Genomic DNA, 13,000 nt, shown 5'->3' with positions numbered 1-13,000 from the left:
ATTGGTTTGTGGGTTCTGCAGCTGGGTCGTACTCTTAGCGTGGGGGATTTTGCTTGGTCTTTAGAAGATTTGATGTCCATTAAATGGCAGAACCTAAAGTTTACCAGGAGAAGGTTATAATGTAATGAGATCATTAGCATTATTAACTTCACCTGTCAGTGCTGATAATATTTTGGCCAGTATAATTTTTAAACTGTTCTTTAAAGTGCTGCAGGAAAGTCTTTTACAAAGAGTATGCCAGAGGCTAAAAAAAAAAAAATTGTGACACAGAAATGGTGTTTTTGAAGGTGAGCTTAGGAAGAAAAAACCCCAAACCTTTTTGTAGCTTTTCGTAGTTTTTAAATAAAGAGAAAAAGCTACAGGCTGGGAGCAGGCGAGAACTGCAGTACACTACACACAACGCAGATCAGTTACAAAAATGAAAAGGGTTTTTTTGGTTAAGATATAGGCCAGTCATAGGACCAACAAATCATGTTTACAGGATGAGAGCAAAAGAAGTGAGCAGCTGTACTTTTAATGAACAATACTAATGGATGTATTGTGAAGTCACTGAAGTTATGGTTCCTTGAGCTAAAGACATTATGCAGCTGGTGGGCTGTGAAATGCCAGACGTGTCCTCTAGCTTGTGTTGAAAAATGGTAGTAGCCAATATCCCAGAGGCCGAGAGGCCTTGAATATTCAGCAGTATGTTTTTATTAGTATCAATTATCATGTGTCAAAAAGAAGTCAACAGTAACAGCTCAGCAGAGTAAGAGAAAATTTACTTTAGTACTTCAACAATGTTAGCTGTTGGAAACCAAAAAAAGGCCTTATTTTTATTATTTTAAATCCAAAATTTTCCGCATATGGGATAAAACATGGCCGAATGAATATACCCAAACCAACAGTGTGTGATTTTGCACCACGACTGTCATTTCACCACCACGTCCATGACATGACGCCTGGCGCGAACAGTAAGGAGTCTTTAGGGATGTTTACGGCTGTCGCTACGTGTTATTCAGTCATTTAGATTTTTCATGCAAAGCTGATTTTGTATGGGATGTTTTGTTGTTTTGTTATTTATAGGACCAGTACAACACAACCTATCGTAAAGAAGACAAAGAGGCAGTAGACATTGTTCATTGTGATTAAATAAGTGGAAATACACTGAGGAACGATTTTAGAACAGTCCATCCATCCATCCATCCATCCATTCGCTACCGCTTATCCTTTTCAGGGTCGCGGGGGGTGCTGGAGCCAATCCCAGCTGTCATAGGGCGAGAGGCGGGGTACACCCTGGACAGGTCGCCAGTCTGTCGCAGGGCCAACACAGAGGGACAGACAACCATTCATACTCACATTCACTCACAGATTCACACCTAGTGGCAATTTGGATTATCCAATTAACCTATCCCCACAAACTGCATGTCTTTGGACGGTGGGAGGAAGCCGGAGTACCCGGAGGGAACCCACGCAGACACGGGGAGAACATGCAAACTCCACACAGAAAGACCCCGGCCTGATGGTGGAATTGAACTCAGGACCTTCTTGCTGTGTGGCAACAGTGCTAACCACCGTGCTGCCGTGCTGCCCATTTTAGAACAGTTTCACAACTAATTTTGTTTACCTGGGACATAATGGATCTTTCTTTGATCTTATTAGATGCTATCACACTGGAAAATTATTTTAAATACCTAAACAAAATCAATCAACAAATTAAGGATTTTCTTTATGCACAAGCAAACTGAATGTTGCAGAAGATGCAGCAGACATTTTCATGAATTCAGTAGTTTAGTTTATTAAGATCCCCGTTAGCTCCTGCAATAGCAGTACCTACTCTTCCTGGAGTGTGACGAAATTTAATAAAAAAAAAAAATTTCATACAAAAAAGACGTACTACATTAAAAGAAAAAAAAAAGGCTCAAAAACAAGAGAACACCACAATTAAAACCAATAGCTCCACATTAAATATCTGTAAGAATCACAACTCACTTTTGCTTTTTAAATGATCAACTGACCAACATGCTCATCACACAGATGTCTGAAACCTAACAAAAAATAACCAATTCTACTGACTATTCCCGTGTAATTGTAATTTTATATATATATATATATATATATATATATATATATATATATATATATATAGAGTTTCAATTTTTTGCAAAAAGTTGTGTTAATTCCTAAGATCAAGAATAGTCCTCAGAGTAGTCATTTGAGGATGACTATTCTATCCAGTCTGTACTTTGGAGTCAGACGTATAAATATGTTTAAAATTTAAATGATAAAAGCTCCTTCTAGGATAATGCTGATTGTTTGTTGTTGTGAAACTAAACCAAACCAAACTAAACAAGGAGCTAAACTTAAGTTACATAAGATTATTTACTCAATTGTACAGTAACTCCTAACATAACTCTTGCATATGTGTCTCTGATTTCTAGGAGTTGGTCAGTTAGCTTGATGCTAACACCTAATGAAAGTACAAATCTAAGACTAGTCATGAAATTTAGTTAATAATGTTAAATATTAAATCATCAAAAATACTTACTTCAGGTAATTCTAAAGCTAATGTTGAAATAGCATAAAGAAAAAAAGGATGGATTTTTGCTTACCAAAGAGGATTATAAACATCAACTACACTACAGATATTTAATATTATTAGCATACGTGTAACCTTTTCAGATGACTGATCATCAGGCTTATAGTGTCCACTTGGCAAAAAAAAATCAAATGACCGCACTTTGTGCATAACATTGTATCTCAGTTTAAGCACACCCCAAATAAAGCTCCCAGCCTTGCGTTGGACATGCAGTAAGCCTGTATGTCTACTAAATTCAGCCGTCACTTTCATTTTTAATTTTTCTTTCTGTGGCCATAAAAAAATATTCTCAGTTGGATTTTTTACAAATCCCAATTTAAATCTGAGGGATTATTTAAAGTTGTTATTTGTGAAACAAAACCTGGAAGTCCTAGTTTTTAAAGGCTCTGGTTTATTTTGCTGTAGTCTTTGAAATCTACGCGTTACTTTCATGATTTAAATGTTCTCCCCGTGCCGAGTGCAGCAGGATCAATCCATTTTGCTCCCTGACACTGGCAGTCATCCAGGGCTTCACAGAAAGCAACAAAGTGACCTGCCTAACTTTCATTTGCATTTATTATGTGGATGAGGAAGTGCTGCTAACAAGTGCAAAAAAGCTTGTTTGTATACGCTTCCTCTTCATCTCATCCTCCTTGATGTTTATTTCTCAGATCAGTGCTGCTGACTGGGGACAAGCTGAAACAACATATAACCTCTATGAGGTTCTTTTCAAGGTTCACAAGGTAAGTTATGAGAAGGATGCTGTGATGTGCATCAGGGCTGTTCAAATTTTGATCACTTCTTTGCTCTCTTTAAAGATGTCAGTTTTCCTCTTTGAGCATGTCGTATAGTGATTCAGGGAGCTGTCTAACCAAGGCATGTACACAGAGAAGGTTCATCTGTTTAATCTGCGAATATAGAGAAATACTAGTGATTCCTTCTACTTACATCAGCTGTAGAAAGTGAAATAACAGCGTACCTTTCCCCCAGTATGTAGTAATTACAAGCTTGCATTACAGCTGTGGATGGCAGAGGACTGCTGGCTCCAGGCAAGGCTCTACTTGGGACTGGAGCATTCTCCTGAGCAGGACACGGAGTCTCTGTGCTTCAGTATTCTGGTCGGCCACGGCCAGAGCCACACCTTCAGGGTAGAGCTGGCCACTGACCTGGCTATCTGGGAGAAGTCCTTCCAAAGGGCGGTCTTCTTGGAAGTGCAGCGAATACAAGTGAGTACTTTCATATAAAATGATCTCGGACCCTTTTTGGGTATTTTCTGTTTGAATATTAGTTCGAATGGAGTGCCTCTAAAATAAAGCACCTTTTTCTCAACTCAAAGGAGGAACGCGAAGTATTGAATGTTTGTGGAAATTAAGACCACAACACAACTCTGTGTTTCCGTTGGGCTTTAGAGCCAGAAGGAAGATAAATAGCATCAATAATCTTGGATGATGACTAAAATGTACTCTTCCAAATGCAAACATGACAGTCTGAAAATGGAGCTTTATAATCCTTTAATACCAGTATTATTGCATAGGAACATTACAGCACAATTGCATTTGTGTGTAATATTCCTGTACAATCGTGCACTGGTCCATTTAACATAACAGAACAGCACAAAAATGTTAACATAAAATTTGAAAGCCATTTAAATCCTTCTGTAACACCTATATGATATAGCTATGGTTATTGTCATTGCACCTTTTGTTTTGAGGAAGTGACTTGCATTCATCATTTACTTCCTGTATTTATTAAAACTGTGTATATTATATTTGATACATGAGTTTTTGAACACCTCTTAAAGAAGAAGAAAAATCTGTGTTGATTGGTTAGATGGAGACAATGAGCTGGAAAGGATGTGCAGCAGGTTAGGATGATTAAAGACAGAGATAGAAATGGATGGAGTTAAGTTAGTGGAGTGCAGAGAATTAGTAAGGTGGAAGCGAGGGTAGCTGTGTAAAGGAATGAAGTGTGGAAAGCCGTGTTTATCCAGGTGGCATACCTGTGATGGTATGAAGATGTCTTGAAGAGAGGATGTGGTGTTTTTTAAACTCGAGTGTTTAACACAATCTTGGACAAAAACTGGTTCACCCGAAAGACAAAACGCCAAAACACAGACTTAACAATGTGGTGTATGCTGTACAGTGCAGCGAGGAATGCTCAGACCTCTACATTGGAGAGACCCAACAGCCACTTCACAAGCGCATGGCACAACACAGAAGAGCCACCTCCACAGGACAAGACTCAGCTGTCCATCTGCATCTTAAGGATAAAGGACACTCTTTCGAGGATGCCAATGTTCACATTTTGGACAGAGAGGACAGATGGTTTGAAAGAGGAGTGAAAGAAGCCATCTATGTCCACTGTGAGCGACCATCTTTGAACAGAGGCGGGGGTTTACGACACCAACTCTCTGCCATCTATAATCCAGTTTTGAGATCCCTTCCCAGACGCCTTAACGCCCACTCACATCCTGGGCCATCTGATCTCAGGAATTCGCATGATAAGGTGGGGCCAGGTTTCACAATGAACACACCCGAAACTCTGGCGGATTGGGACCCACACCCAGTTTCACACCTTGGCTCAGGCGATTAGAGGATCATCAGGGGGTCCTTTTGTCCCTCTGTGGGGGGTCACTCCCACTAGGTTATATCTGGGACTCTCCACCATTTGACCTTAGAACTGAAGAAACTTCTCGGATGAGAGGTGAAACGTCTTCAAGCAACTTAAAGAAGTCCAGACGCTTTTCTTTGCAAGCTCCTTTGACAATCTTGGAGAAACTGCCAGAAGAGTAGAAGAATGAGACCAATTTTCAAGAACAGGGTTGATGTGCAGAGCTGTAGTAACTAGAAAGAGATGAGGCTGATTAGCCATGAAGAGTTGTTGAAGCTAGGTTAAGTGACACTCGGTGACATGCGTTAGGGCTTCATGCTGAGAATGAACACTACAGCTGTGATGTTTGATGATGGAGAAGAATAGAGACGATCAGACAGAGTTGCACTGTGCCTTTGTAGATCTAGAGAAAAGCTCTCTGAACCCCTTTTGTTTGCAGTGGTGATGGACAGGTTAACAGATGAGACGAGACAGCGGTCTCTGTGGACTTTTACAGATGACACTCATGAAATCTGTAGTGAGAGTAGGAATAGAATACATGTGTGTGAATGAGAGGTAGGCAGGTGGAAAGGTGAACATGCAAAGTTGGATGAATTTAAATACCTGTATTCAACCAGCTGAAACTATAGACAGTGCACAGGAGAGGTCAAGAAGAGAGTGCAGGCTGGGTGGAGCAGTTGGAGACAAGTCTCTGGGATGATTTGTGACAGAAGCCTAGCAGTGAGTCTAACAGCAGAAGGAGAAGGCCGAGTTGAAGATGTTAGGATTTTCATTGGATGTGACCAGAATGGACTGGATTAGAAATGAGTACATCAGAGGGACAGGTCAGGCCGAGCAGTTTAGAGGCTGAGATGGTTTGGACATATGCAGAGGAGGGATAGAGGATATACTGGACAAAGGATGCCAAAGATGGGCCTGCCAGGTACACCACAGAAGATTCATGGCTGTAATGAAGGAGGACACGGTAGAGGGTTGGTGTGACACAGGAGGGATAGGGGTGAGATGGAGGCAGATGATCCACTGTGGCAACCTCTAAAGGGAGCAGGCAGAAGAGAACATTTGGAAGACGTCTAAATCAGTAAAACAATCAGTTCTTTTCTGTGATATAAAAATCTAACACATTATCTCCCCACTGGTGAATTACAGGCAATTACAGGCGTGTCTTTTCTTTTGACTAAGGAAACCTTTGTTAATTCCAGTTTTGTTATGAATAACCATTACTTGAAATCTGTCAAAAATGTCATATTTGTAAGTTTTGGGTTTTTTTTAGTTTCTGTTTAAATATACAAAGACATTTACAAACAGTTATTTTAATAATAGAATTTCACCAACATGATTTGGTGTGTCGGGTTTGACGCGGTGAGCAGTTAAGAGTTTTCGTGGCACAGATAGTGCAAATAAAATTAGAGATTGGATTTGGGTCTGAGGGAATCATTATTCAGTCGTATGGCTACACCAGGCTTAACATGCCACAACATTTTTGAATTCTCTGGTTACAGCTCAGAAAAATGCCAGAGGCCTTACCTGCTTCAGATGAATTTGTCTGGCTTGCAAATGGGGCTTAACTGGTCCCCTGACAGTTCCATCCAGCCCATTCCTCCTCTCAGTTTGACAAACATGCACTGAGTTTCGTATCTTTCCCTTGATTTAGGGTATCAAATAGACCGAAATCCCTCATGGAGGCTGGTTGTCATCAAAGTCTGAAAAAGTTGGTCTTTTAGTTTGTGTCCAACGAGCTACATGATCGTTACACATCGCAGGGCTTGGTGAACAAATGACAGCTGGGACAAAAAGCTTTAAAGGTTTTTGAACTGTGATTTCTTCTGATAATAATAAATAAATGTTTCCTTAATTCTTGCTAGGAGCAACGCTTGAATTTATTTTCTGACACGAGCAGTTTCTCTCGTATTTCAGGCCTGCTTATATTAATCACAGTGGTGTCTGCCTATGCAGCTACCCTTGGAAACTATTGTGATGATTGTCAAACCAGCGAATCACTTGTCTAGTTGACAGATGTGTAAAACACTTCTTAATTATAATAACAGATCAGTTCATTTTTTTGGCAACTTACAAGTATATGGATGTAGAGCTCATTGTAATTTGCTGTCTAGGCCAGCTGCCAATAGTTTGACTGCAACTTAAAATTAATAATTAAAATACATTCAGTTTAAATGTTTCATCCTTAACATACATAACAAAATGTTACAGCATACAGCAGGAAAACTCAAACCTTACTGTTTCAGACAAAGTGATATCACACAAAAGGGGAAAAAAAGGCTCAACCAGAAATACTTTGGGTGTAGGACCTGACAATGAGTCACACGAATTCTTTGTAGTGCATTTGAGCTGGCGCTATATAATGCTGCATCTTGGACACCTCCCAATGTTCAGACAAACCTCCCAGTGAAAGACACTTTATTTTCAGTCTTTTTTTGTTTTCGTAGATTTTATTGGCCTGCATGTTAATTTAACACTGATGTTTAGGAGTTTAAAGCCATCGCCAGGCCACAGAAGCTCTGTGTTTTTGTGCTCGTTCTGTAGTGAAATACTTCAGGGGCAACTTTTGATTTTTCAAACACCTGCTGGTGTTTTGTCGTTCTCTTTGTGGTCGGCTCTGCTTCATCAGAGGGCAGATGTTTGGAGGTTATTTCTTTGATGCTGGCTAACTAATGCCAACTGTGAGCCGCACTTCATATTTAAAGTGGATTCACTGAATACTAAACCCAGATCCAGAGAAAGCTGCAGCTACCTCAGGTGAGGGCTGAGCGCATTTGGTATTTGGGCTGATTTAGCAGGGAAATAATGTGTTTGTGTTGCCCTGAATGCATTTCCATGTGCCTACCAAAAATATATATATATACACTGCGTGTGTGGCAATGATGGAGAGAGGGAGCTCTTTGATATTAAAATTGTGCCGCTTTCATTATCTGACTGGATATAACCCAACCCAAACAAACTCTAGGCCCAACTGCTTTTTAATAAATCTTCTTACCGTACCCCTAAAATACTACTTCCATAATCAACACTGTGTGTTAAGTTACCTCAATATTTTCAGAGAAATGCATATTTCACCATGTGTTACAAAAAAAAGGGGGAAATTGGATAAAATCAGGGCAAAAGAAGAATCTGCAAACCTGAAAAAAGAAACTACCTGCTGTAGATGAATAGTATCTAAAAGTCATGTTTTTAAGAAATAGAAAAAAATAGAGATACAGCTGACCCTTCAGTTACTGTTAAATTATGTTGCTGTCATGAAGCCATTCCTATGAAAGGTATGCCAAACACAACAAGTGGACTGAAAAAACAGCCGTGAGGAATCCTGATTTGGAATTTTTGGTTCAAAATTGTCTTTCACAGTGAATTTCCAAAGGTTTCATTTCTCAGCTTAATACCAACACAGTGAAATCACGCCTGGGTAAAAAAAAACCAGAGTGGAAAGTCATGGATTGTCTCCCCCAGAGTCCAGACCTCAACATTACTGAAGCAGTGTGGGATCATTTTGAAGCAGAATGGAACAAAAGGCAGCCAGCATGTAACCAAAGAGAAGCTTTGAATGTCCTTTGAGAAGCCTAGAGAACTGTTCCTGAAGACTACTTCAAGATATGAACAATAAAGGTTTCGGGCTGTATTCTTCAACACAGTGTAAGGTATTGACTTTGAAAGGTTAGAACTGTACAAACTTTTTTCTCTCATTCTGTATTTCCACGCATCTTTCTACACCTATTTCACATTTTCCAAGCAAAATACAAAGAAATGAGGGGCGGTTCATGACTTTTGCACTTTGCACTTTTTTGTCAAGCTTGTTCCAAAAGTGAGTCAGTCCCCATTGTTAAAATGCCCTTTGAATAGTCACGATCTTTAACAATAAAAAGCATTAAACAGCTTCACAAAAAGGAGTGTCCCCAAAATGACGATCAGTTGAAGTATTGACATAAATTAGCAGATTAAATATTAAATAAATGTAGCTAACTAGTTATTACAATGCAGCTTCAAAAGAATCCTAATTTGCACGAGGGTGCAATTTAATGTTTGCTTCAGACTTTTGTACCTGAGATCAAAACACAACACAGAAAAGCAGAGATGGGCTTTTAGCTTTTATGTGACACCGTTTATATGCACATATATTGTCTTTTTTTGTTTTTTTTTGAAAAAAAAAAAAAAGCCTTTTAATGTTGGCTCCTTTTTCACATGAACAAAAGTAAGTTAATCAATGAAGGTCAAATGAATAAAAAGCAATTAAGCCTAATATTTGTTTCTTGTGATAAATGTGCTGAAGCCTAAAAACTCATTGATAAACCTGAAGTCTCAGTTCAGTATTGTTAGCGTGTTTCTCTTTTCCCTCAGTCTTTTCAGAAGCTAATGTGCTCAGTCGGGTTTTATCCGTTGATGGCCAGTTCAAGAACCTTCAGTTTTTATTTCTATTAAAAGCTTTGTGTTTAGGATTGTTGTTATGTAGGGAGAACAAGGGCCAGCCAATGAGACAGAGTTATTAACAGCCAGGGTAAACTAGAAGTGAATAGAGCCTGTTGCTGTCATTATGTGCTATGAATCAACACTGGGAAACAAACTAATCCATGTACCCGAGCAGCCGTAAGGGGCCATGATGGGACGTGATTTGCTAAACATTTCATGTTTCACACGTCTGCTTCTAAAGCAGAAAAGTGAAGCCAACCCAGTTCTTCATCAGTGTTACACTGATGTCAGTGACTGGGTCCCCACTGACCCCCATGTTAAAGCGCCCAAACTCATAAGACAGACAAACATGAATATTTTAACAGGATGAGCAAGTTATCAGTTTAGTTTTGTTTTTCCTATGAAGTAACTAAAGTTATGGTGTTATATGATTACCTGGCACTGAATCTACCAAGGAAGATCACTTTTTTAAAAATAAATAAAAATACTGAAATTAAGGTTCAACGTCCGATCCACAGGCCAGTCGGTGACACCCCATTGCCTGTCTTGGTTTCACACCTGTTTTAATCATGGCCACTTCTCGTCTTTCTCCTCACTTTGACTTTCTACCGCTACATTTTGGTAAATGCCAATCCAGCCTATGGATTCCTCCTTGCTGATAAGAGATTTGCATCTTGCAGCCTCGTCTCTGGGAGTCTGCTGCCCGTTCTTTTGTCTTGATCTTGTGATATTTTCACACCTGTGCTTTCTAGACTGAGAGTGACGTCCTTGACTGTCGTTTTGAAGTTCTTCTTCACAGCTCCAGGGATTTTTCGGTCATCAGCTGAAGTTGTTCGCTATGGGCAACCTGTCCTGTGTTTATTTCAAAGTCTAGCACTGGGTACCTTTTCCTTCAGATCTTCCCACACTGCTGTTCTTTATATATTGTTATGATTCTGTCTTTTTTGCTTTCAGACGAGCTGTGTTTCTGTCAGTCAGGTTTCTGGTCGTGTTGTATGCCTTTGGCTTTAGCTGCAAGAAACTCATCTGCTTGTTGTTTTTAACGAACTTTCACTATTTTGTGAAATAGTAAAATGCATGGAAATCAAAAGTTGATAGTTTCTCCTTTACTGTCATTTTTGTTTTGATTTTAAAATCAAAACAATAATAAACAGAGTATGAAATGCTTTTCACCTTTTGAGGGCACTTTAGTTTTGAAGTTAGATTTTTTTTCTTCTGATCAACACCCTGGTGTTAGTCAACCACATTATGTGTTAAAAAAAAAGTTAAAAAAAAAAAAAAATCAGCACTGCTCATTTCTGCCAATTTAATGCTTCAGCAGTGAGAAGTTATTTAAAAGTGATGAAGTTCAGTGTGATTTTCACTTAGTCTTATTAAGAAACTAATTGCTTCTAAAACAGAACGACTAGCCAGCACTCCGTTTTCCATAAATGTTATTGTTACTTTCAGCGCATTTATCACAAGGAACCTAAAGAATTAGTCTTCACATCAATGAGCCATTAAATTGCCTCTTAAGCAAAAATGTTTAAAGTGGAAAGCTCTTGTGGAGAGTGCTTTGTTAAGAAATCTGTGGTTGTAGCTGTTTCATGTCCATCAAGAGGTCTAAACATAAATACTCCACAGACAGCTTAAGAAGCCAGGAGTCACCCAGGACGCTCTTCCCCTGTTTTCTCAGTTATGTTAACTTTCATAATTTAGTTTAATTGGCTTCTAATTTTTTATCCAGTCAGCACGTGCGAGACCACATAGATCCCAAAAACATTTGACGCAGCACTTTGCCTTTCAATTTATTATGCCAGCATCTTATTTGTGTCCGCTCTCTCTAGTTTGTTTCACTGTAGGATCTTTACATTACAATATAAAGCACTTTGATGCAACTGTCCTTGTGATTTGATGCTATATAAATCAAATTCAGCTAAATTCAATTGCTGCATAGCTTTGTGTAATGTCCTATGTAGACTTTCTAATAGTTGTAAGTCAGATGGCTCAAATGTGGCATGCTAACAAAATGGGAACAGAGGACTTTGTAACTTTACAATATTACTTTTGAGAACAGGGCACCTTATTGGCACCAGTTCTCTGGTAAGTGTGGATTGAGCTGCACGCTGTTGGTCTGTGAGCAGATTTCCCACTAAAGGATGTCTGATATTTTAGTCAGAAACAGACTCCATGAGAAGCACGCTGGAGGTCATTCTGAATGACTTTGGCAGAGCTCGTCTTCACAGAAATGAGCCGATATGGGTCCTGCTGCTGGGTTGGTGCCCTACTATAGCTCTATCTAGCTTTTTCTGTGTAATGGGGCATTTCCTCCACATGCTTTAGACTGTGCTGGGAGACACAGCAGACACCCCTTACAACAGCATGTATGCATTTGCCATCCAGGAGGAGTGGGGCTACCTGTGCAACCTGAATGGGCAGGAGATACCATCTCATGCTACTAGTAGTGACAAGGACGCCAGCAAAGATAGAGGAAAATGAGTCAGGAGGGATAAGCAGAGAGCAATGGTCTGTGGACACCACCTGCTAAACCCTTTCTGAAGGTTGTCTGGTTGTTGCCTCTCCAGTGCACACTGTCACTTTCTTTTGCAGCAAAGCCGGTGTAAAAGGAAGTGACAACAATAGCTCATACTTGCATTATACTCAACCGTATGTCGAATAATTGCACGGTGCCAAATTTTTGGGTTGCATAAAAATTCACCGTTTGTAATGAACAAATTGTCTGACACTAAATTTTCTGGCGAATAACAGATGCTTTGGGTGTAAATATTAACAAATGAATGTGTGAGGGATATAAGGATATTCCTCTGGGATTTATAGCAGCTGGAATTGTTTGGCCATTGGCGTCTTTGTGTTGGAGTATTTTAATTGTGTGAACTGTGGCAGGATTCAGTGTGATATCTGGCAGCAGCGCTGCGAGAAATTTCCATCTTTTGACACATAATTCATTTTAAAGTTTGAATTATTTAGCCAGTACCTATTCTCTTTCTTTTCTGTTCTCTGCTTTGATGTTCGAGCTGAAAATGAAAACGTGGCTTTTCCTTTTTTCCTGCATATTTGCGTAATTTTCTTTGTGTAAATGTCCGCTCCTTAAAAGTCAACAGCTGTCAGCTTCATCTTCAATCATGAATTCAGAAAGCTTCTAAAATGGGAGAATGTTGATTGAATATTAATGCGTTTGATGAGAATCAACTTTCTGATAAATAATAAAGAATCCAAAAAAGCATCTTATGAGATGACCTGCATCTATGGATTCTACTGTGGCCACTTGAAATGTTTACTTCTAGTGGGTTAGAAGCTGTGGATGAATTTAAATGGAGACCTTTTTTTATATATTTGGTCTCAGGAAAAAGACAGAATCAGCAAAACTAAACAAATTTAAAATCGTTATGTGGAACAACCATCAACAGCAACGTGAGCACA

At 39.3% G+C, this 13,000-nt stretch overlaps 1 protein-coding gene across 1 annotated transcript in view; it reads left to right on the top strand.

Annotated features, from left to right (window-relative positions):
- Window positions 1–13,000, top strand: part of sntg2 (syntrophin, gamma 2) — a 110,826-nt gene that overhangs the window by 81,358 nt on the left and 16,468 nt on the right. The window contains exons 13-14 of the mRNA XM_085256780.1: window positions 3,229–3,300; window positions 3,577–3,783. Coding sequence (XP_085112906.1) covers window positions 3,229–3,300; window positions 3,577–3,783 — 279 coding nt within the window. The remainder of the gene's footprint in view (window positions 1–3,228; window positions 3,301–3,576; window positions 3,784–13,000) is intronic.

The sequence above is a fragment of the Mchenga conophoros genome, linkage group LG19 (genome assembly GCF_057382185.1).
Source record: "Mchenga conophoros isolate Kocher_MC1m ecotype Shallow Benthic linkage group LG19, M_conophoros_male_GT1.1, whole genome shotgun sequence".
NCBI classification, from domain to species: Eukaryota; Metazoa; Chordata; class Actinopteri; order Cichliformes; family Cichlidae; genus Mchenga; species Mchenga conophoros.
The sequence above is the reverse complement of the archived record's forward strand: the minus strand, read 5'-3'. Positions and strand labels throughout refer to the sequence as shown.